The sequence below is a fragment of the Geospiza fortis genome, unplaced genomic scaffold (genome assembly GCF_000277835.1).
Source record: "Geospiza fortis unplaced genomic scaffold, GeoFor_1.0 scaffold194, whole genome shotgun sequence".
Classification (NCBI taxonomy): Eukaryota; Metazoa; Chordata; class Aves; order Passeriformes; family Thraupidae; genus Geospiza; species Geospiza fortis.
Genome location: NW_005054322.1, coordinates 5738946 through 5764710, shown reverse-complemented (window position 1 = coordinate 5764710; position 25765 = coordinate 5738946). Strand labels below are relative to the sequence as shown.

The following is a 25765-nucleotide window of genomic DNA, read 5'->3' as shown; positions in this document are numbered from 1 at the left end:
CGCTGCCCTCCGGGGCGGCGGGACGCCGGGCTGTCGCCTGTGGATGCAGGGCTGAGCCCGGGCGGAGCGCGCTCCTGTGCCCTGCCAGCGATGGAGCCTGTTGCAGAGCTTGCCTGGCAGGGAACGTCTGTATCAGAGCAAATCTCCCTTGCTAAAGATCAGGACAACTAATAAGAACAGTTTTGTAGTGTTTGATCATAATTAGGTGTGCAGCTTTGCCTGTGGAACTACTGAAAATACCCAGTGACTTCAGTGTTCCTCACAGAGGTTTCTGCATTACTGCTGATTTCCAGCTTCACTTGGCTGTGGTCTCCTGCAGCTTCTCATCTTGTGAGATCTAAATATACTAGTGTGATCACACTGTACTAGTGTGATCTAATGGACTTAAGATCACATAGTGTGAACTAAATCAATATGGAATAGATTATTTTTTCCATTAAAAGATCAATTCTGCAGTATTTTTCCATTCACGAAATAATGTCACATTTTACAAAATCATATCATAATCCTACACAGTACTCTGTACTTCCTTCTGGTGTATTAACTTTAGGGTGTGCTATACTTTTCTTTGAGACACTCATAAACTTACTGCTTATTAAAAGTTAAGATCTGCAATAATTTGCATACTTCCAGGACATGGTGTTTTTAGGAAGAATCAACAGGAGTAATGTTACAAAAAGTAATAAAAATGACAGTCTTAAAAGGTAATGCCTATTTCAGTAGCACCAACTCACATGTTAAAGTACTATGTGCAGTACTAATTTGGGGAATTTTTATTTTAGCCACTGCTCTAAGAAAAATACATCATGGATAAATATGAACTCATTAAACAAATTGGAGAAGGATCTTTTGGCAAAATATTCTTGGCAAAAGGAAAAATGGATAATGAGCCATGTGTTATCAAAGAGATCAACTTAACTAAGGTAAAACAACAAAACCTGAATTATATTTACAAGATTGTGCTACTTGCATTTAGCTGGGTACGAACATTGGTTATTTTTTATCTCCTTTGTAGTTCCATCTCAATTATATAGAGCTAAGCTTTCCAAAGACTATATTCTTTCTAATTTATTCTTTTAAAAGCATAGATGTAATACTATGAAATACTTTGCTTTTTACTGCATTTTTGTTCTTTTCAAAGCTTCTTTCTGCCTACAATGTGTGGCACTACCTAATTAAAATTCTATAATAGTTGATTCAACTACAATGAAAATATTGCCACTAAAGTAACAAATCACAATTCTGTGGTAAATTTCTCTAAGTTTTTAAATTTCCTTTTTCCCCACATCCATGTTTTCAGACAGGATGTAATTCACAATGGGGTCTTTCCAATTCCCATTTATGTTTATGGCAGTTCGATTAATCTCATCTGATTTTAAGTTTCCATTCTGTTGCTGTCAGCATTTGAGCTGCTTGGCCTTTCAAGGAGAACAGGAGAATTAAGTCTTTTTAGGAAGCCGTTGGTCACATATGTTTTAGATTTCTGATTTAGAACAAGCTCAGTTGGGCCATGACATTTCTGCCTTCCTTCCCACTGTGTGCAGAGGCAGCTTAGGGCCACTGGCTCGGGTGTTGGGGGAATAGCTCACCTGGATCTGGTTCCATGAAGGCACTTAAAAAACTCTGTGACTTCAATACAGGGGTTTTAACAGTCAATTTCAATGAGTGCCTACATGCTTTTGACAGGTCTGTTGCTATTCTGGGCCACCCCAGAGAATTTCTAATATATTAGAGAATTACAGTAGAAGAATGGGTTCTACAAAGAGCTGTATGTCTTCCAGATTCAAACCCAGAAAAGCTGATACATGAGTAATGACAGCTAAATAAAAGATGAATAATTTCTCTCTCTACTCGTGACCAATAAACCCCCTGCATTTCTAATCTTAGATTTTGATGTACAACTAGAAGAATGGCTGCTAATGAAATATTACTGTGACTCCCACTTGTTCAAAAAATCAGAAGCTGGAGACAGAAAATTGCTACTTTGAAGTCAAAAGATTTTTTTAATATGGTAGAGTGTGTTTTATTCAGTTACTGGATTTTGAATCTTTAAGGATTAAAGATATTTTAAAAATATTTCTTAAGTATGAGGGTAAGAAACTTTACAATACAATACAAGAGGACATTTTGAAGGATAGATACTCAGAGAAATTAATTTCTAAGTAGTATTGATGGAAGTGTCATAGTAATTAACTAAATAGAAGTTCTCCATTAATGTGAGAAGGCAAAGAATTTGCCTGAAATGTTACAAGAACAAGTAAGAGCAGTAAAATGAAGGATTTTTTCTTCTTTTTCTTTGATCTTTTGACATCACCCCTGTTAGCATTACAGAGTCATCTGCATCCATACTCTTCAAATCCTTATGGGAATTCTTTAACTTTAGAGTTTAAATTCTTGAACTTAAATTTAAAGGTTGACTTTTGCCTGTTTGTAAAATGTCAAAATTAGGTTTGATTTCAGTAATGTTCCAATACACTTTCAAACATACACTTCAAATTTTTTTTAATGTTATATATACACCATATTTTATAATATTTCTACATTGTCTTGGTACACTGTATTTTTGTATTAGTGGGAATAGTGTGGTAATGATGTAACTATTTTTGAAAAGGGTTAAGTATATAATTGTTAGCATTTAGTTTCTTAATTCTTTGTAGATGCCTGTGAAAGAAAAAGAAGCCTCTGAGAAAGAAGTCATTCTGCTGGCCAAGATGAAGCATGCAAATATTGTAACCTTCTATGCTTCTTTGCAAGGTTTACTTTTAACATTTCTGTGTTCATTGTGGTGGAAGGAGTGGAAGGCAGAAAACCTACCTTGTTAGTGTTGACCACCCTTAGCCCTGTCCCTAATGCCTTACTTAAATGTGGGAAAAGGTTCCCAGCTCCTAGAAATGGACATGAGGCATCAAATTCAGGCATTACTTGTGTTTTTTTCACCTGTGTGAGTGGGTACTTGGCATGAATCCTAGATCCTGAGCTGTCTGTACTGTACGAGTTGAACTTTAGTCTTGATTTTTTGTGGGAGTCCAGAGTTTAATGGGAATTTTCTAGGAGTTTCAATAGAAGAGAGCTTTTGATTATAGCAAGGAATAGGCTGACCAAATAGGACAAGAGGCTGATCAAATAGGCAAGACATAGAATGATCATTTCATCTGGTCTAACCTTGGGTTCCTCATATTTTGTTTATCCACATCACATACATATGGCATTATATGATTATGATACATACATAATTTATTTTTTATATATATATATATATATATTACATTACATATATATACATACTTATGTATGCGTATATATACACACAGACAAAACAGGCAAGCACAAAAAGAGGCCATTAAATAGAAATGCAATCTGTTAGCTCATTTGAAATTGTCTTTCAGCATCTGAAATGTAAAAAACAGCATTGGCATTTCATACCTTGATACAGCACTGTCTTTCCTGTGATCCAATATCAATCTCATAATGCTGTACTAGCCTTTTTTCTTCAGATGTATTTTGAAATATCACTCAAGGATAAAGAATTCTTCAGGACTGAAAGAGATAGAAGGAATTCTATTCACCATGAAAGCTAATTCCCTGTATTTATTTTTCCTCTGACATCTGCCATAAAGCAGTGCCTTATGTCATAAAAGCTATAGTTGCAGCTTCTGTACAAATTGTTCTCTGTGACCAGGACTGTAAATGTTTTAGGGGACATGTAAATCAGATAGTTTTCTAACCCCAGAGAGGTAAGAATAGGTTGAATTTTTCTATTAAGCAGGCCCTGCTCTTTATTTTTGCTTTTTGGAATATTGTCTACTTTTAACTTTTTCCCTAAGCCTTACTCCATACTTAGTTACTGAGCAAAAAACATGAACGTTGAAGCATTCTGCTAGGTTTCCTGTAAGAACGTCTGTCAGTGGGATCTCTTGTGGATTTCCTCATGTATTTAATATTTTGCTAAGTCTCTATTTAAATATATTTTCACATCTTATTTTTGAATCAGGTTTCACTGGTTTCTCAGTTAGTCTTTGAAATGGAGGAGTAGGTAGAGGTTAGCTGCTACCTTTTGAAAGAAGGACCGTAAAAATCAAAATAAGTTGTTGCTGTGTTAATGAATAATACAGGAATAAAGACAAAATTATGCTTTTCCTTTCAGAAGAGAACAAGCTATATATTGTGATGGAATACTGTGATGGTGGAGATTTAATGAAGAGGATAAATATGCAGCATGGAGTCCTGTTTGATGAGGACCAGGTGAAAGACATTTTCTTTAGAGGGAAGAACATATTATGTGAAACACATGGTTTGAATTATTCAGTAATAAATTAACTTTTAAAGAAAACGATGGTAATTTTAGTTGGAGTGTAGGAAGGTTTTTTATCACTCTTTAAGATCTGAAATTAATTCATTAGCAGTATGAAGATGACTTTTTAAATGCCCCCTTCCTCCTATTGCTCCTTGCATCGTAGATGTACTTTTTCTTTATTTTAGTAATATACCCATTAAACTATGAAGACCTTCTTTGAAATAGTGCTTTTCCAGTTATGGGGAGGATGTATTATATACAAATTCTTAATTTGTTGGTGCTATTTGCATCACATCCTCCTTTATACTGAAGTCTGTGGTAAATCTCTCATTCATTTCATTTTGGTCAAAACTTCTCTGACGCCATTTAAATTGTTAAACCAGCACAGTGAAACAGGCCCAAATATCTGACTGCTTTTGGGCCATGTTCATGTGTATTTTATTTTGTAAGTAGGTGAGTATGATAAGTATTGCAATTCTCAGAAGTAGAATTTCCCACTATTCCTTACTTATTCCCTTATTTTTTTACTAACTCTTAGCTTTCTGAAGGAAATTTTCTTTATGTAGGAATTAGTGGACTGAACTCTGGGGTTATTTAGTCATAAATAAAATCTACTTTTTCAGGAACAATAAAATTTTGCTTAGAAATCAAGTACATAGTAGTCAACCTGCTGGTGGAAATATACTCTAAGGCATAAAATTGAGGAAAAAAAAGTATTGTGACTTTTCTTTTTGCTTTAGCAGTAAAAGAGGAACTCCTTTATGGAGAAGTCAGTTGAAAGTGAATTACTAGTTCAGTAATAATGAATTTTAAGATCCTATTGGGAGTCATACTAGAGACAGAGAGAACATGAAAAAATTAAAGAGAGGACAAACCCACAGATCATGAAAGCACAAAGGAGAGAACCAACACACAAATCCCTTGACAATGTCACAGAATAATACATATCCAAAGTAAGGCAAAAGAAATACAGACAGAAGAATGAATTATAGAAACTGAAGATACATCTGCTGATCAAAGAAATGAAAACAAATTTTCCCAATTTAACATAATAGTGTTAAAATATCTTTATATTTTCAAATGTACTTCTGAGAAAGCCTCATTTGTGGCATCAGCCCTAATCAGGAAATTATGTATATAGTGTCAAACATTGTTAAATAGAAGGTTATTACTTGAATCAAAGTCTTTCATGTGCATGAGTTTTCCTAAACAGAGAAGTATATCAGCAGGCTGTAGTTTTGTTTCTGAATTTAGTCCAAAGGCCCTTATTTAAGAAGATGTGTATATTGGAAATTAAATATATGCTTAAAAGCTGTACTGGGCCAAGGATAAAGGATAAACACATGTGCTTACTTATTATACAAGTTTCTTCATAGCTCTCTTCTTTCACCACATTTCAGTCCTTCATCTTTTTTCCCCTTTTTTTTTTTGGTTCCTGGATCACATTCAGTAGGACTACAAGTACTACATTTAGGTGGTATGACTTCCATCACTGAGGATTAAGAAGCCATTTCCCAATTCTGTCTTAGTTATTTGCACTCCCTCACTTCTTAAAGAAGGTCTATTATTCTTACTCTCCTTTGGCATGATTCTTCAGTCCTTGTTTAAGTGCATGTCCTGGCACAGTCAGGGAGAACTTGATGGTGATAAGGGAACTAGGGTAGGTATCTCTTTCCATTTAGTTTAGTGACAGCACTAAATGGAAAGGAGAAATCTATGGCATTAACTTTAAAAATACCTTTTTTTACTGTTTCACATTGTATATGTTCTATATATTTTAGATTTTGTTGTCTTTATTTTATATATTTCAGCAAGATGCCCCATTAGAGTCACACAGATTCATAGGTGTCTATCTCTGTAACTTTCATTGCAGATTCTCAGTTGGTTTGTGCAGATCTCCTTGGGCTTGAAGCATATTCATGACAAGAAGATTTTGCACAGAGATGTAAAAGCACAGGTAGTAAAACTGCTACTAGAGAGGGGCTTATTTTGTCCTGTGAAACATATGCTTGAAAAGCTGCCATCTTTCATTATCACATACTATTTTTGGGTTTATTTGCAGAACATTTTTCTTAGCAATAATGGAAAGGTAGCAAAGCTTGGGGACTTCGGCATAGCGAGACAGCTGAACAGGTAAGCATGGCTTTTAATTAGTCTGTGACCTGCACCAAACAGGAATGTTTGTGAATGTCCAGAATGCAGCCTGAACATGCAAATTGTTTGTGGATTGTACTTGCTGAAGGGGTCTGGCATACAAAGGGTCTGACACTAAATTTTCTCCTGTTATCCTAAAAAATGCCATCCTGCATGGAACCACAGATCTCTTTCTGGAGACACAGTTCCTGCTTATGTAGCTGTTGGTAATAGCTTCTGTTACCTCATAAAAACAAAAGTGAAGAGCATTTAAAACTAAAGAGAGATTAAAGGAAGAGAGTTTGGACATATGTTCTGTGTCCTCCAAGACAGAGCCTATGTTACCTTTTTAAAAATACCAGAATGACTACCTAGGTCTGAGCACATAGCATGGCTGGCCTTTCATCTGTATTGTTCTCCCAAAAAGGGAGGCCTTGTCTTTAATGACTTTGGGGACAAGGTTGGTCTATCCTGTGTAGTGGCCAGATGTGGCCAAAACATGCCAGGAGGCATGATAATAACAGGGAAATGCTTAGATTTGATCTCTTTTTGTGCTTTTTGATTATCTTTGACAGAACTGAGCTCTCAGAATGTAAACTAGTGATGCCCAAAGTGCCTTCCTTTGGAAGTGTTCTGGGCATAGCTGCTGTAAGGATTGCTTCTACACAGCAGAACAGTACCCAGCAGATAGGAAGGAAACCGCTGTAAGGATTGCTTCTACACAGCAGATAGGAAGTAAACTTCAGAATTTGAGTGTCCAGGACATACATTTTTTAAAATATGTAATGGGCTTATACAGCAATATAATTGGAGCTTGACAGCACTTTTCCTCCTGTAACTAGTGAATTAAGTTTTTGATGGTGAGTTGACACTGTCTGGATGCCAGGTGTCCACAAAAGCTCTGTCACTCCCCTCCTCAGCTATACAGAAGAGAGAAAATACAAGGAAATGCTTGTGGGCCAAGATAGGGACAGGGAATTGCTGTGCTTTCTGTTGAACTCTCCACTATTGAAATAGTGGCTCATTTTACACAGAACTGGGAAGTGCTGTAGTTTTTCATGGGGTGTTCCATTATTCAGCTATTTGGAGAGCAGAGGTAATGTCCCCCACTTTAGCCTGTGGCAGAAAAGTCTCTGTTCAGTCTCATAGTTCAGTTGTTTGTCAACTTTTTCAGTGTGTAAGCCTTTCTGTTCATTGTGTTTCATTAGTACTACAGAGTTTGCCCATACCTGTGTAGGGACCCCCTATTACCTTTCACCTGAGATATGTGAAAATCGACCATACAACAACAAAACGTAAGTCTCTGTCTTTCCTTCCTACGTGTGTGAGGAGGTGCAGGCATGAAAGAAATGTTTAGAATATTTTAAAGAATAATATAAATATTTAAAAGAATATTTTAGTAATATGGTTTAAATCAGTATTTGTGCAGAGCATGGGAATTTCTCTTGGTCACCCTTTGTGAAGTTTTGTATTACTGTATACAATTATTAGGTGCATCATTGTACTCAACAACTACCTTATACTATACAATAATGTCAGTAATATTTTGACTTACCATGTCCCAAATATAGCAATCATGACTTTGATGTGATTAATGTACAGGCTTAATATAATTATATGTTTTGGCTTTATAAAATTACTTATATTTTAAACTCTCTTTTAATACTTCTTGTTAGTGGTGGGAAATGAAAACCAGTGTTTTTTCCTTTGCTTAATCTGCTTCTTCATCAAATACCAAATTTGTCTCATTTCCAAGTTTTAATAACCAATGCATCTTTACAGTTCTAAGTTCATTAATTTTTTAATACATTAATTGATTATTTATAAAAACACACTAAAATGAAAGCTGCTAGTTTGGCTGCTTTGGAAATTTGCAGTAGCCAGTTGCAGGAAAGACAAATAGGTCTGAGGCTTACCATGAAATACCAGATGAGAAGCACTGCAAAGTCAGGAGGTGAGTGGGCCGAGATCCCCTTCTCCTTGTGGGGAATATGATCAACACCAAATGTTCTGGAGCTCACAGTAGCATCTCAGCTCTCAGGTGCTATTCAGACAAGTTTACTCCTGTATTGTCTCCCCAGCTATCAAATCAGCTTTGTCCTTCATCCTGCTAGAAATATTAAGCAGACTTCCTGTATCATGTGCTTTTTCCAATTATAATTAAAAAACCTAATTAGATACCATAGAAACATTGGTGCCACAACTAAAAATAAATTTCTAGTTGTTCTTTTTAATGCATCTTAAGAAAAAATAAAATTTGCACCAGTCTATGACAGAATAATGGTAATAAATTTGGGAGCTGAGAAGAGGTGCTGATTACATGAATGAAAATATTATAGGCTTTTCATTGAAACTTTAATTACTTCTTATTCACAGAGATATTTGGTCTCTTGGCTGTGTGCTTTATGAGCTGTGTGCACTAAAGCATCCTGTAAGTACTGTACAATCAGCTCATTATCATATTATTAGAAAATATAGTGGTCACCTTGCCAAACCCGTAGTAGTAATAATATTCACAGTCAGCTACAAGAGTTATTTTCATCTTATTTATTGGTATTAAAGAATGACTGCTAGTATTTAACTTTTCATATGTGTTTTGTTTTATGTGTAATAAAATAAAAAGTATTATGTTGTAGTCCTATAACTTACATATATGCATGTGTGTACATACTTTGAACATATAATTGTTCTTTAAAAATTACTAAACTTTTTCAAGACAGATGAACAATGGAAAGAATTAAAGACAGGCTTCAAGATTAGGCTTAGGTATATCATTTTACTCATTTCTGTTTGAAAATACTAGTCTACACTTACTAAGGTACCTAAACCCCACATTTCCCCAGAAAGTGGTTTGAGTCCCAGGAAGAATTTTCCTAGAGGAAATATATTTTGTTTGAAAGCACATTTTTGTTAGAAAATAACTGAGCATCTTCAGGAAGTTGTGTTGTCCTCAGCCTGGTCTGAGCCTCAGCCTGTGACTATTACATGGAGAAGGGAACAGAGCAGAAACTAATCTTGACAAGAAAAGGATCAGATTCCTGGGACCAGCAGATGTTGACTTTTTGCTGAGTTTGGATGTGAGAGAAGGTAGAACAGCACTAACAGAGCAATTGTGCTGAGCTAGGAGCAAGGGGGGGATACTGCTGAGGAAAACTGCTGATTTCACAAAGTGGCAAAACATGAAATATTATTTTGTATGAGTATTAGGTGTTTTATTCTGTATTGCTGCCCACTGTTTCAGTGTGAGGGCAATGACTCAATGCTGATGTAGACAGGAAATGCAAGTGAAGCTAAGGTAAATTCAATTCTACCACCTTCAAAATAGCCACACAAATAAAGGGGTGATTTTAGAAAGAAATTGGTTTTTTTTTTGCCTAAGGCCTGAAAACTATATTGATGCTGGCTTCTTAAGAGATCTGGTGAACTGAGGACTGAATTATCTGACTGGCATCACTTGTTAAAAGATCAGGATTGTATCTTCATTCTGGGCAGAGCACAGAATGCAGAAGCTGTTGGGTCAAGTGAAGTTTTGAAGGTGAACCCTGTGAAGACAATATGTATGTAGATCTCTGTTGAACGGCTTTTGGCAAAACACATCCTGTTTCATTCTGGAAAGATAGGCTTCTGTGTTACTGTCTGACAGCAGAGGGTGAATAAAACTCTTCCAGGTACAGAAATCATTAGACCTTTTAGTTGTGCAGCTGAAACCAGGAGAACATAACCAGAAAACACAATCAGAGAATGGTTATAATAATTTTCTACAACAAACCGTGGTTAGCAAGGAAGGATTTGTGTAGGGATTCCACAGCACAGGGCTTCTTCCCCCTAATCTGCTCTGTAAGACCCCACCTGGAGTGTTGCATCCAGCTCTGCAGCCCCCAGCAAAGGAAGGACAGGGAATTATTGGAATGAGCCCAGAGAAGGGCCGCAGAAATGATCAGAGGGCTGAAGAAACTCTCCCACAAAGACAGGCTAAGAGAGCTGGGGTTGTTCAGCCTGGAGAAGAGAAGGCTCCAGGGAGACTTAGAGCAGTTTTCCTGTGCCTAAAGGGGCCTGAAAGAGATGAAGAAGGACTTTTGACAAGGGTATATAATGATAGGATAAGGGAGAATTACTTTAAACTGAAATATGGTAAACATAGATATTAGGAACAAATTCTTTGCTGTGAGGGTGGTGAGGCACCGGCACAGGTTGCCCAGAGAAGCTGTGGATGCCCCACCCCTGACCCAAGGCCAGGCTGGATGGGGCTCTGAGTGTGATGGTGTTTGCAGGGGTCCCAGGATGAGGGAAGAGATGAGGATCTGACTCCATGTTTCAGAAGGCTTGATTTATTATTTTATGATATATATTATGTTAAAACTATACTAAAAGAATAGAAGAAAGGATTTCATCAGAAGGCTAGCTAAGAATAGAAAAGGAATGAATAACAAATGCTTGTGGCTGACCGAGACAGTCCGGGACAGCTGGACTGTGTTTGGCCATTAATTAGAAACAACCACATGAGACCAATCACAGATGCACCTGTTGGATTCCACAGCAGCAGATAACCATTGTTTACATTTTGTTCCTGAGGTCTCTCAGCTTCTCAGGAGAAAAAATCCTAAGGAAAGGATTTTTCATAAAACATGTTTGTGACACTCTGAGCAAACCCAGTCTAGTGGAAGGTGTCCCTGCCCATGGCAGGGAGGTTGCAGTGAGATGATCTTTGGGGTCCCTTCCAACCCAAACCACTCTATGACTGTTAATAAGTACTTATTTTCAAGTTGGGGTGTCTAGTCCATCATTCTGTACCAGCAATACTTACTGTCCTCTGTTCATTGTTTTCTCTAATTAAGTTTCAAGGCAATAGTTTGCATGAGCTGGTGCTGAAGATCTGCAGAGGATGTTTTCAACCAGTGTCTCCCAACTATTCCTATGACCTGAGGATATTGATTTCCCAGTTGTTTAAAATATCTCCAAGAGATCGACCATCCATCAATTCTGTTCTAAGGAAGCCCTTCTTGCAGAAACTTGTTCTCAGGTATCTGCCCCCTGAGGTGAGTGACTGTGTGCTGCCTGCTGAGAGAAAATAAGTAGGAAAGTAGCATGAACAGTTCTATCAGGTATTGTTTTTTCTGATAGGTAGCACGGGAAGAACTCAGTCACAGTGTGGTACGTAGAAAAGGGCCTTCAGCATCTCACTCTAGAGCCAGGCAGATACAAGGTAATGATAATAATATTATGTATCATTAGTTCTACAGTAACATTTGTAAGTTATGATACAACTGTTGGCTGTAACTGTCTCCAGCAGTCTTTACTGCACATTTGGATGAAGGGTTTCACCTAAACCTGAAAGTAAATAGAGGAGAGAACTGCAACAGCAGAACCATTCACCCAGGCAAAAAGCACTGCTGTCCTGTTCAGGGAAAGACAGCTTTAACACCAGCTCATCAGCTGTGGTCATCTAGAAGAGCTGCCATAGGAAAGTGCTGAAACATTAATCTTAGTTCTTTAAAAAACAGAATTTCCAAAAGTGAGAGGCTTTGGTCTAGTTTATGTCCGTCACATGAAAAACATCCTTACTGTGTGAAAAAAACATAAATCTTGCAAAACATGCTCCATAGTATTTTACAAAACAATAAGAATTTTACAAAGTCTTACAAATTTTATTAAATTGTGAGACAGTGAACTCTATTTTGTTTTAGTGCCCATTGATAGACCAGATTATGTATGCAGTTTCTAAGAAAACATGAATGAGACTAAATATATGCCTATGAACTGTAGAATATCTGGCATGCTTCTGGCAGTGTAACTTTGTTCTAATTCTGTATTCTCCATTACATTACAATGAGTCCTCAAATTTACCTTTGGAATATCAGAACAGTTAAAACAGTTCTGTGAAAATAACCTATGTAGTTACTTAACAACACTTTGGACTCCCCTCCTCCCCCCCAAAAAATATTCATCAGTAGTGTAGGAACCCATGTTATTTTGAAAATTACTTTCAATGAGGTTTATCTTCCTGCACAACCAATGCAATTTGGACAGAAGCCTGAACAACTAAATAACTTAGGCACTTACAAAAAAAAATCTCTGATCATTTAATCATAGTTTTAATACATTTTATCTCCCAAACATGATACTCTTAACAGTCAATACTCATGAAAGATTTAAAAATCACTTAGAAACTACTTAACCCAAGAAAGGACACTGCTTTTCATTACTGCATCTAAGATATTTGCAAAATACTGACTGACCAAACTGGAATGGTCTGTACTTGTATTCTCCTACATGGGAAACTAATAAGGTAGATTTTTCACTTTTCAGCCTTTCTTTTCAAATTTCACAGGAACTACAACATTGCCTAGTGATTTGGAGTATGGAGGGCTGGGTTTAGAAAGGGAATGCCTAAGCAGAGGCACCCAGAGCCTGTGAATTAGACCTCCTGCTTTCTGTTCTGTTGGAACTAGCATGAAATCAACACTCCAGTTTTTAAGGTCTCCCTCTTATTCAGTGTGCTGTGAAAAACTATGTGTGGTATGGTGATGATGGTGAAAAGCTATAAAGAATGTTTATTAACCCAACCTGTCAATGTTAGGTGTGGGCATCCTACTATGGTTTGCAACCACATAATCATTAATCATGAAGAGAGCACAGAATGCAATTTTTTAATCTCTTATTGTTAAAAAGCATATAAACTTCTGAAAACAAGAGTCCAGGACCCAGTTTCTCTGGAATCTGGAATAGTGATGCCTTTCAAGAAACAAGAATTATTTCAAAGAAATGAATGGAAGCCTCCTTCAAGAGTACAACAGCCTATTATTCAGGTACTGTGTATCCACATTCTCATATATATATATATATTTAAACACAGACACACACACAAAATCATCTTCAGAATTATGCATTATTACACACACACACACACACACACACACACACACATATATATATAATCTTCAGAAAGCAAATGCCTGCACTTGAAAAAGTTACTTTAAAAGGCTTAAGACATAGTATGTGTTTAGCTATATATATATATATATAAAAATATATAGATAAAATAAATATTAGCTTAATGCCTATGCTAAGACAGTAGAGACAGTTAAACGTGCCTGAATCCTCAGAAGAGATGTTTTGAAAGCCTAAATGGGAAATACTGAGTCTAGGCTGCTTTGATATGGTCCTTTGTAACAAAGAATTCAGGCATGCTTTGCATTTATGTTTGCACAAAGGCAAATAAGCTCTGGGTTTGCATTTTTTGCTGTAGAAGCAAATACACTGATCCTGTTACTTCAGCCCTTCTGACAGCTAATTCATGGGCAAAATCACCAGCACTCACTGCCATTGCCTCAGATACTTGTTACTGACAGCCTTCTCCCAAATGCAAGCCCAGTTTTTCACAACCACTTTGTCTCTTGCTTGTTTTCCACCCCCTCCTTTCCTCAGGCAGGGTATCAGCTGTATGCTGTGCCCAGCCTCTTTCTTAGCATCACTGCACACATTTATCTTTAAGAGCATGCAGTTGTACCTTGAATGCTGGTGACCATAAGCACAGCACATTTAGGATCTGGGAGCCCCCAGATGTGCACACTGCAGTTACATGAGCTCAACTGCTGATTGGGTACATGGAATTCCCAGAACTACATCCATCATGCAATCACTAACACTGACTATGACTAATACTGGCCCTATGTGGAGCATAGGACTTCATTTTCTTCACAGTTAGGTTTGTGCCAGTGCAAGTCCAGAGATGGATTAAATTGGAAAGCTGGTTTCCTTTCACTGTGCACTGCTATAATCAAAGGCAGAATTTTGTCCACAGTGTTTTGACCTAGCCTGGGAACACATTCCCAGAATGTTTCCACATTCTTTCAACATCCAAATAAACAGTGTGCAGGGTTTCAGGGACACTTGCATAGTGCCATGCTTTGAAGATGTTGCGTCAGGACTCAGAATCACAGAATGGTTGAGATTGAAAAGGACTTCTGGTCAGCACCTTGTCCACACCGCTGCTCAGGCAGGGTCCTCTAGATCCAGTTGTCCAGGACTATGTCCAGTTGGCTGTTGAATATCTCCGAAGATGGAGGCTCTAAATCCTATTTGGGCAACCTGTGCCTCACCCTGAATTACCCTCCCCCACAGTGAAAAATATGTTTTGTGATGTTCAGTGGGAGCCTTCTGTGTTTCAATTTGTGCCCACTGCCACTGGTTCTGTCACTAGGTGCCAGTGGAAAGTCTGGCTCCATTCTCTTTGCACCCTCCCTTCAGGTAGCTACAACCATTGATAAGATCCCATCTTCAGGCTAAATAGTCTCTTTTAGCCTTTCCTCATAGGAATAATGCTTCAGGCCTTTCATTGGACTTTTTCAAGCTTGTAACTGTCTCTTTTGTTCTGGAGAGCTCAGAATTAGACACAGCGCTTCATGTGTGACCTCACAAGTGCTGAGTAGTGCAAAATGATCACCTTCCTTGACCTGCTGGGAATACTTTTACTAATGCAGGCCAGGATGTCATTCACCTTTTCAGCAAGGGCAGATTGTTGGCTAATGGTCAACTTGTTGTCCACCAGCCCCCTCCTTCTTCTTCTCTGCCAAGCTGCTTCCCAGCTGGATGGCTCCCAGCATGTACTGGTGCAGAGTGTAGGACTTTGCACTTCCATTGCTGAACTCCATGAAGTTTCTGTCATCCCATTTCTCCAGCCCTTTTGTGGTCCTTTTGGAAGGCAATACAATCCTCTGGTGTATCAGCCACTCCTCCCAGTCTGGGTTATCAGCAAACCTGCTGAGGGTGCACTCTGCCCCTTCTGCCCTGTGATCTAAATCATTAGTGAAGTCCTTCTTCTTCTCTGCCAAGCTGCTTCCCAGCTGGATGGCTCCCAGCATGTACTGGTGCAGAGTGTAGGACTTTGCACTTCCATTGCTGAACTCCATGAAGTTTCTGTCATCCCATTTCTCCAGCCCTTTTGTGGTCCTTTTGGAAGGCAATACAATCCTCTGGTGTATCAGCCACTCCTCCAGTCTGGGTTATCAGCAAACCTGCGGAGGGTGCACTCTGCCCCCTCTCCCCTGTGATCTAAATCATTAGTGAATATGTTGAACTCTAGTTTCTGGCCTTCAGCTGTGCTTCACCCTGTGTTCACTACCCTCTGGGCCACTTTTCAATCAATTTCACAGCCTGCTCATCCCATCCTCAATTCATCGGCTTCCCTACAAGGATTTTATGGCAGACAGTGTCAAAAGCCTGCATGAAAAGCAGTGTCCCCTTGCTCTCCCCTTGTCTGTCAAGCCAGTCATTTAATTGTAGAATGTTAGTGAGTTGGTCAAGCATGCCTGCTTCACTAGTCACAGTTCTCAGTCCCCTGGCATTTATTTGGATAGCCTAATTTGTTCTCCCTACTGCTTGGGATTGCCATACTTCTGGAAACCATACTGTAAAACCTACTCCACTGAGGAACGAGATAAACACTTCTTGGGGTTACTTCTTCCTTGGGAGCTTTGCTGACAGTTGGAAACTTTCTTCTTATAAAGACAGGAATTTTTATTCTGCTGTTATCTGGACTGCACCACAGGTACATGAGTCTATTTTCAGAGTATCTATGAAGGAAAATGGGGAGGAATAGTTAATGTATTTGACTGTGAAAGTGATACTTAGATGCATTTACATTTATGTAAGAAAGTAAGCAGAATTTAGCCTTTTTCTCATGCACTGTATAGTCTCCCACAATGGAAAAGTTTGTGGATGTCTGACCAGTTATATCAGGCAGTGGCAGCTAGGTGATCATCTTCTCTCCATTGTTCTTATGAGAAATGGAAATGACAGTCTTGTCTCAAAGGAGGAGTACAGGGATGTTTCATTACAGTAAGGGCTTCGAGAAATGAAAGCCCAACTCCCACATGCATGTAATCAAAGAGATGTGAAATGAAGCAGCGCAGTGCTCCCCTGAAAGCAGCCATCAATGCCTGTACTGTCCAAAGCTACATCCCAGCTTCCCCTTGCTATCACGTGTCAAAATGAGGCTCTCCTGGAAATAATTCACTGCTTTAGGCTCCAGAACAATGAAGTGACTCTAGGGCCAGGACACTACAGAGTACAAAGCCCTGTGCTGACTCACTCACAACAATGTGAGCTGCTGCTTAATGACAGGAGCTGATGGAACAGGGGAAAAGGAAAAGGCAATGGTGAGATCACATAAGCCCTAACAAGTTGGAAGTTTCTGGGTTATATTTGAAAGGATTTGGAACACTTACACTAACTATACCATAGACAGTCATATTACCATGCAGCTCAGACTGGGGAGAAGTACAGGAGGTTAATTCAAACTTGTGCTGATACAAATAAGTACAGGTAAAATAACATCCTTTACTATATTTTCAGCCACAGACCTCCAGATTTAATATGGCAGAAAGGCCAGGAAGTACTAGAGTACATGGTCATTATGGTCACTACTATGAGAAGCTTGACAACTTGGAAAGGAAAGCTAATGCACACTATGACCTTTCTCATATCAGCCAAAGAGTTGAAGATTACTATGAACCAAAAGGACGAGTTGCACCTCCACCTCCACCATCCGACTGGTAAACACATCACTCTATTTATGTCCGTCTTGTTCATTTTGAGCTATCAGCCTTCCTGAGTAACATTGGCATAGCTGATTTAGTGGAATGCCTCCTCTGCTTCTTCTTTGATACTTTTTCTTTCTTTTTTTACATAAATTTGTTACACAGCAACACAATTCCTGTTCCTGTTAATCTAGAAATTCCATTTGAATTGGCCTAGTGTTTGACATTTCATTGTCAAAATGTCTCCCAAGTCTCAGCCCAGTCTTTTACTGGGTAAAAAGTAAAACATAAGCTTTCTGTAGAATCCCCGATTATACCAAGGATAAACACTGCCTGTCTTTCACACCAGGATGAGAATAATACAAAGATCAGAAGCAGTTCTGCACTGAAGGGAAGCGAGTGAGAGCAGGCTATGAAAATGGGGTTTTTTTCCATGCAGCGCTTATATTGCTGTTTCAGATATAAAGACCCTTTCTCTTGCAATTTGTTTACTTCAAAGCTTTTCTGTGTTACTAAGCAGAGGTACAACCTTAGGAGATTTCCTGTCCATTCTGTGACTGGCCATTTTAGATGTGGATGAGCATTGAAAATGTTGAGAAAGAGATTTTGAATGCTTCCAAAGCTTTCCTTTAAAGTTGACTGAATCATTAATTTTCATTCAACAACAACAGTGTTTAGAATGTTTCAGTTACGGATCTTCAGATTTAGAACATCTTTCCTGACCTAAATTTCTGATGCCTTATTTAAGGACAGTGTCAATTCAGTTTTGCCTCCCTGTGGCACAAGTGGATTCCTAAGGCAGGAAAATAAATAAATGGGAAACAGGGAGCTTACAAGTGACTGATGGTTATTTTATATCAAAAAGCAAAGGAAAAGTTTAGAAACTACAGAAAGTTTGACTGATAGAATTAGGCACAAAGGAGAAAGACAATAAAAGGGTTGCTGAATATACAGCCTCCATTCTGACAATTTTCACTCATTTTGAGGATAAGGGAAATCGATTTTGTTTTAATTAATGCTTTCAATACCATTTATCCAATAAAAGGTGGAAGGGCTTTGCTGCACTCTTCAAAAGGCTTAAGTAACTGAAGTAATAGGAAAGGGAATGCCTGGAAAGAATGTTTCCTTTTTTTACCATTGTGCCATATTTATACATATTTTATTCATATTTATATATTAATGTAGTACAAATAAAGCTCTGTTTGTCATATGTGGTAGAATCTATAGAGAATTATTCGTGCAAAGGTAGCAGAGTTTGAGAAGTAAAACATAGTATATGTGCATCACTTTCTTTCAGGACTGCAGAATTTCTTCAAAGGCGGTTTGAAGCCCAGCAGTACAAGATCAAAGTGGAAAAACAAATGGTAGGTAAATGCTGAACCACTGAAAAAAATCTGTAAAAGAAGGAGAATGAAAATCCAAAGATGAATTGATGTATTTTGAATAGCAAACTGTAACACTGTCAGGTAGAAGGTTTTGCTCTAGCAAATTCCCTGATCTGCTCTGCAGTGTTCATCCTGAAGTTTTATTTCCTCATACAAAACTGTAACAATGTAAAATTCTACTGTGACTTTTTCCTCCAAAAACGGTACACATGCCTTTACTGCATTCTTCAGTGGAACAGGGAGAGTGAATTGAGTGAGCACTGAAGGGGAGGATTCTAAATGAAAACTCATTTGCTCTGGGATTCCTTTGTACATCCATAGGGACTGCGACCATCCTCTGCTGACCCATATCACGACCAAATACAGCAGCAGAAAACAAAGGAAGAGCATCTCAAAAACCATCAGCAAAACATGTCTAGAAAGAATGAAATTAAAGAACAGGTAAATGAATCTCTTCCTTAATTGCCTAAAACTCTCTTCTTATACTCTTGACAGTAGTGTTCCTGGCATAAGAATTCTTTTTCATCAGATTCTCTCTTCCATCATCGATTCTTTTCCATTCTTTTCCCATCTTAATGGAGAAACAATATACTTCTATAGTTTTGCTTTTGGGTGACAGAGAAAACAGATACTTCTATCTTATGTGAACATATATAAATTTCTATCTTTGGTTTATTAAAAACATATTTTACCCTACTGTTCTTTACAGGAGTATTTGAAACAATTGCAGAAAATTCGGGAAGAATACCACAGTGATATAAAAGAATTCAGAGTTAGAGCAGGAGCACTCCAGGTAACAAAGCTCAGACATGTGGGTACTCATATTTACTTTTTTATGCTAAGATACTTTATTAGGAATTGAAATAAACATTTTTTTAAAAACATTCCTTAGGAGAACCAGAAAATACAAGATAAAACCTATCTTGTGAGGCAAGGGAAAACTGAGCACCAGTCTGAAAACAAAGATATATCTGGAACAGGAGAAGAGTCACTTCAGGTATCAGTACCATCTCCATCTAAATAGATCTTTCTGAGAGAGTCACACACTGTCTTTAATTCATTCTCTGGGACAAATCTGCCAATATCAGTGGTATCCTCCTCAGTGATCCCGGATCTGACTTTTAATAAAATGAATTCACACCACTTGATGAAATTAAGTGGGCTATAGGCAGCCAAATTTGGAGACAATTTGGATTCCCAGTGATGTAATGGGAAATGCATGATAATGATAAAGAAACATTAGATTTTAGGCCTGCCTGGTGTCACTATATTTCATGGGCTCTCCATCTTTTGGAGAAACTGAATAAAAGTAAAATCTATAAATTGTTGTGGTTTTTCCTGAGGCTGAAGGCATGCACTGATTGCCACAGATCACAGAGGAAGCTGTATACTATTATTTACTTTGCTTTTCTCTGACACATTCTTATAGGAGTCATTATAATATGAAAAGGAGCAATTAAATATTTTTAGGGCCAGAAAACAAGATGTTGCAAAATGGGGCTATACTTTTTACAGGCATAGGTTTCCACTAAAATCTTTATTTTAATCACTTCTAAAGTTTTCCAGAATGAAATGAGTCTGAGTCGTCTTGCATGTGATCATAAAAAAAAATCTGTATAATTTATATCTTGACACAGTACTGTATCTTTCTAACATAGGTTTTTGAAAAATCAGAGGCTTGCAATTTATGCAAGAATTTCTGTTTTTCTTTTTGCCAGATAAGCCAGAATTGGCAATGAATGGAATATTATTAAAAATCTTTGTAAAGGAAATTCATGACTATATTTGCTACTTAAAGAAGTCTCTTTCTTTATGTGGTATACATATATTCAGTTACAAAGCATGTAATTCAAACTGTTTTTTTTTCTCTCCTTCCAGGATATGGAGGAAAACTTTAAACAAGTCAGACTCCAGGATAGGCAAGACCAAACAATACTAGAAAAGAGACGTAATACAAAAGTATCCATCTTTACTGTTGTATTTTTTTTCAACTTTCTTATTATATCTGTACATTTCAAATTACTGTATTACTGTGGTAGGTCTGGAAATTAAGTTATTTGAGAGTCAATTAAGAGTGCTGGTTTTCTGTTCATTAAAATTTTATATCAGAAGAAAATAAATTAACTTTTCTGACCATTTGAGGGATATTCCCATTGGATATTCCCACCTAGTAACCAATCTCTACCTCGTCCTCCTTATATCAAACTGCATTAGTAGTGCATGGGAACTCATGTTTATTCAAAGTCTGAGTAAAGTCAAGTCAGAATGCTAATTTTAAAATAATTTTTTATAAAATGTGATTCCCTATACTGCTTTTCAAATCATAGAAGGAGATGGGAATTGAATTAGAAATGCACATAAGATACCAGGAATGTTTCTGACCGTAAGATCACTGTGAAGTGGACTAAAAGTCTTTTATGAAATATTGCCTGGAGCAGTACAGTGTTCCATTTTGGTTCTGGTTGACAGCCAGCTATAAGAACCTACTCTGTGTATTGCAACGATTTGAATTAAACGTTTATCAAAGGCCCTTAAAATCAAAAGTGGATGCAGCAATTTCAAAATATCACTTAAGGAAAAGGATTATATTTAAGGAAGTCTATTTTTGTCCAATGTGTTCAACTTTGATCTTCTTAAGCCGAAGAAAAATGTTGTAAAATAGATGTTGTTTTCAATAGAAGAATAATTTTCAAATTTGTAGTTCCGTGTAATCTGCTTCTGTTTATTAGAACAAATTAATAACATGTGAATTTTCTTTAGGGAGGAGTAAAATTTGAAATTAATTTAGATGTATGTTTTCCTGAGGAAGACAGCATTCAAGAAGCAGAGGTATGTTTTAGTTTTATTCGATGCATTTACATTAGAAATCTGGAACCATGACAGCTCCATAATCTAAGACTTGTTTCCATTACCATCATCCTCTGCCTTTGTTATAATCAAGCTTCCTATTGAGGATTTGTTGTCATGTTGCATATGTCTGCCCTTGTACAAGAGGATAATTGCTTGGAAGAAAATTGGGTGATACTTGGGGCAGTCTTTCACGTGGTAAAATATGAAGGAGTGCAGATATTTAAATTTCCTAAAATGGGAATATCTCAAAACTGAGTCATTCTGCTAATGCTAAATTTAATTTGTAGATTGTTTTAGTACATTTCTGTTTCTTTTCAGAAATGAAGCAGTATTGTATCACAAAGCAAGAACAACTACAGACAATATTATATTTTCATTTAGTAAAATTATATTTGTGGCTTATCAGCATGTAATAGCTACCTATTAAGATCTTTATTAGTATATTAGAATTTATTTGAAAAGTTCCTTACAGCAACAAAAAAAATATTTTTTTAGTATATATATTTTTAATTTATAAAGCACTCTTTTGTCATTCTGTGGTTTCATATCTCTGTGGAGCCCCATGCAGTTCTCTGATGCACAAATCACAATGTGGCTTCTGAGTTCTGCTGCTTCACTTTTTGTTACACAATTTTTCTGTGCATACCTGAGGCTGGCTGGCACACACAGTAAAATGAGAAGGGATTAGCTATTGTACCATATTTGTTTACTGTTTCCAGAGTAACTTATTGTTTTTTTCAGGTATTAGATAAACTCAATGAGACTTTAACTTTTGTGGATGGTGAGAATCTTAAGGAGAAATTGGTGGAAGTTTATGAAAATCATACAGACAGAGCTTTGGAAAAACTGTCTGACTACCCAACAGGTATTTATTGGGGAAATGCAATGCTGAGTATTAATCCTGAAAACTACATAGGAGTTAGGTAAATTCAGTAACTCAGGCTATAGCAAGTTTATGTCACAAAGTCTTCCTTTATATCACATAATATTATAATCACACAATATTATAATCACACAGACATCTACTTTACAAAAAAATCTAAAGAACTTTGCCTCTTCTTTTTCTTTCCCTTAGAGTCCATACATGATATGAAAAAACCCAGAAAACATTGGCAACCTGGAGCCCCTCAGACACTACTGAATTTTTTAGCTGGTGCTGGTGTCACATCTGCATGTCCTACTATGACTGGAAATGAACTTGGTGAGAAAGTTTTGGCTTTCAGTGAGCATCTAAAATTCAGACTGAATTCATCCGTACCTGAATGTTCACATGATCCAGCAGGCTTTTAATTGCATTTCCCTTCTCACACTGCAGTCATGTTGTGTTGCTCATACGTATCAAGAGCACAGTGTTTTATCAATCACTCTGTGGCCTGGCTCAAAATGCCAGTCTATTCAATTAATCATCAGCACTTTCTCAGGCCTTGAGCTGATGCCACACAGGAACAGGGCAGTGAGTGCCAGTGCCATCCTGGAGCATGGTGGAGTGTGGTGGCGTTCGCAGGGGTCCCAGGACAAGGGAAGAGATGAGAATCTTGACTCCATGTTTCAGAAGGCTGATTTATTATTTTATGATATATATTATATTAAAAGAAAATGATATACTAAAACTATACTAAAAGAATAGAAGAAAGGATTTAATCAGAAGGCTTGAAGAGAATAGAAATGAATGAATAATAAAATCTTGTGACTGACCAGAGAGTCTGAGACAGCTGGATTGTGATTGGCCAATAATTAAAAACAACCACAAGACCAATCAAAGATGCACCTGTTGCATTCCACAGCAGCAGATAATTATTGGTTTTCTTTTCCTCTGAGGCTTCTCAGCTTCTCAGGAGAAAAATCCTGGCAAAGGGATTTTTTCAGAAAATACCATGTCGTCAGTGGAGTTCTGTTTTCCCTCTGCACACAGTGGTGGTGCCACCACTGTCACAAGTGCCACCTCACCCACCTTGGCTGTGGTATGCTCCACTTGAGAAAAGTCCCTTTGCTTCTTACAGTTCCACTGTGTACATTGCCAGGCGGACAAGTATCTCCAGTGACTGGTTTCTGCAAACAGGAGCTCTTCCAGCATTCCAGCACACTCCACACACTGAGATAGACAAAAAATAACCTGAAGAGCTCACATGGATAGTAAACACAAAGCAGAATAATATTAATACACCACCTTTTGTTCATTCTGCCTTAAAGACCACTGGGCACAAAAGAAACAGAACTTTTTTTAAGCTCTTTCAAACCAAGAAGCCAACAAGTTTCAGAGCAAGGACTGCTTAGGGAAGCTGCACCTGCCTATTCCAGGTTTAATAAGAAGTTACTTAAGCATTAAAACCAGTGTTAAACATTTTTAGTGATGAGTAGTCCAGACCATTTTTCCCTATCCATCAGATCAAATACTTATAAAAAATCAGAAGTATTCCATAAAGGAAAAAAAAAATAGATTTCAGAATTACACAAAAGGAAGAAATCAGTGTTGAGACTAGAAAGTCTGAATCTACTTTAATGACCTGAGAACCTTGCTGTTCTTCAGCTCACCATGTTATTCTGTCTGAAGACATCCCAGAAAACAGGAAGCAGTGGAAACAGACACCACCAGAGACACTCCTAAGCATCTTAGCAAAAGCAGAGCTGTCTGATGATTCTTTTATCAGTTCTGAGGAAGACAAAGGTAGGATGTCTTTTCCTGTAAATTCTGCATGTTTTTCTTTAGTGTAATATTTCTTCTACCCTTGGCAGAGGGTCTGTGATGAGAAACAACATTTTGAAGCAGTTGTCAACCTAGAAAAGCAAGGACAGAACCTCTGCTCTCTCCTTGAAGCACTGAGAGGCCTCTTCCAGAGTGTTGCTCTTTTCAAAAGCATGGAAAGGGGCAAGCCCTACTCACTGGCTATTGCCTTCATATGTAATTCTTACCTTTGCTTGGGTAGACAAAGGAAAGCCACTACTGCCAGCAGGCTGGTAGGTACCACAAACCTGGAGCTAGCCCCTGCAACTGCTGAGGTTGAAGAACCCTTTAAAAAGCATTTATTCAAATACATACATGGTGACTTAAATGACAGTGGTGACTTTACAACAGGGTGCATGCTGAGACAGCTGACACTGCAATTGATTCAAACTCACCTACACTGCAGCCCACTTTCCTAAGGTAACAGACTGTTTAAAAAATTGCATTTACTTTGCATCAACAGAAGTGTGACATTGACATTGTTGTAATTTGAACAACAGCAAAACACTTCAAGCATTTTTTTTGCTATTCCTTTACACATACTTTCATAGTTTTCTACTATACAGCTGAGGGAAAAGTTTCTCTTTCTTTACAGAAGGGAGATTAACTCTGTTGCCTCCAGAAGAAAACAAGGAAGATGATTCAGAAACATACTCTGCTGTTGATGTTGATGAAGGTAGATTTGAGCCAAGATCAGATGGTGAAGACACGTAAGTCAAGCAAATCAAGAGAAAAATCCACACAACTGGATAGTTTTTTAGGTTGCATTGCCTAAAGTTTTACTGTGTTCTTAAAATTCATAAATAAAGAAAACTTAGAGAGTCTGCTGATTTAACTTTTAGTTCTGGAATTTGTCACAGCCAATGCTGTCATTACAAATTAAAGCAGAAATATTAACATGGCCTTGCAGCTCTTTTCTCTTGCTTTTTAAATACAGGTAAACAATCTGACAGAGACAGGAGTTCACATTAGGTGTGTTACTTTTATATTATTACAAAGTGTTTAAAAAAACCCTAAGAGTCCTTCAATGGAGAAAGGTTTGCTGTGAAATTATATTTATTTAATTAATATAATTCTCTTGTTTTACTGTGCAGAAATTTTGAAGATTCTGAAGATGAACTCAGGCACGAACTGGAGGAATCTCTGGAAAAATTGGCAACTTCTCCAGCAGAAGAGTCTCACATCTTTTCAATAAATAAAGGTCAAAGAGATGAAGAGAAGATGAGTTTACCTGACAGACTTAGAAAATCTGATGATGATTTAGAAAATAATGATAGGTAATTTGGTGTTGAATCACATGAAAAAGAAGACTATGATTCTTTTTCTTTAAAGGAAAAACAAATCAGGGTACTTTTCAGATGTCTGAACATTGAAAAATCCTCATCCAGATTGAAATGCTGTTTCATCTATTATTCTTAACTGGACATTATTCTTAACCTGGACATACCTGACAAGTCTTGCTTGAGCAAATTTCTGAATGTGTACTGTGTTTAACCATTTTTGTATCATGTAAGAGAGTCTCCTAGTTTGTGTATTTTATTGCCCTAGATAAATCAACTCCTTGTTTTAAGAATCTCTTCCAGATTTGCATAATCAATGTGTACTGCCAGTACAGCTTTGTAATCTACAGTTTCATTACACAATACTGACCCTATGTAGTTACAACAGCTGCTCAGGAGTTTTATATAGTAGCAGTAAAAGTGTTTATTAGTGCCATGAGAACTGTGCATTCCCCAGTTCCTAATAAAACATGTAGGTATGTAGGTTCTTCCAACCGTATTTTTTCACATAAAAAATTTTACAATCCAAGTGGATCTTAAATAAAGGAAAACTACAGTCTGTA

The 25765-nt window shown here is 37.4% G+C and overlaps 1 protein-coding gene across 1 annotated transcript; it reads left to right on the top strand.

Moving 5' to 3' along the window:
• The first annotated feature begins 780 nt into the window (after nt 1-780).
• Nucleotides 781-25765, top strand: NEK5 (NIMA related kinase 5). Its single transcript, XM_031056800.1, has 22 exons — nt 781-923; nt 2658-2754; nt 4145-4242; nt 6168-6251; nt 6357-6427; nt 7636-7722; nt 8804-8858; nt 11263-11463; nt 11549-11630; nt 13097-13233; nt 16781-16980; nt 18263-18329; nt 18672-18791; nt 19060-19143; nt 19243-19347; nt 20229-20309; nt 21111-21179; nt 21942-22065; nt 22276-22401; nt 23728-23865; nt 24518-24632; nt 25017-25765. The coding sequence occupies exons 1-22, from the start codon at nt 807-809 to the stop codon at nt 25201-25203; spliced, it is 2445 nt and encodes an 814-aa protein (XP_030912660.1). The 5' UTR covers nt 781-806; the 3' UTR covers nt 25204-25765.

What these genes read in the sequence shown, in the direction of transcription:
- NEK5 (XM_031056800.1), top strand. Translation starts at nt 807, where the DNA reads ATGGATAAATATGAACTCATTAAACAAATTGGAGAAGGATCTTTTGGC. An exon ending in TCAGGTATCTGCCCCCTGAG is followed by an intron (nt 11,464 to 11,548) that starts GTGAGTGACTGT and finishes TTTTTCTGATAG; the next exon opens with GTAGCACGGGAAGAACTCAG. An exon ending in TAGAGCCAGGCAGATACAAG is followed by an intron (nt 11,631 to 13,096) that starts GTAATGATAATA and finishes ATTGTTAAAAAG; the next exon opens with CATATAAACTTCTGAAAACA.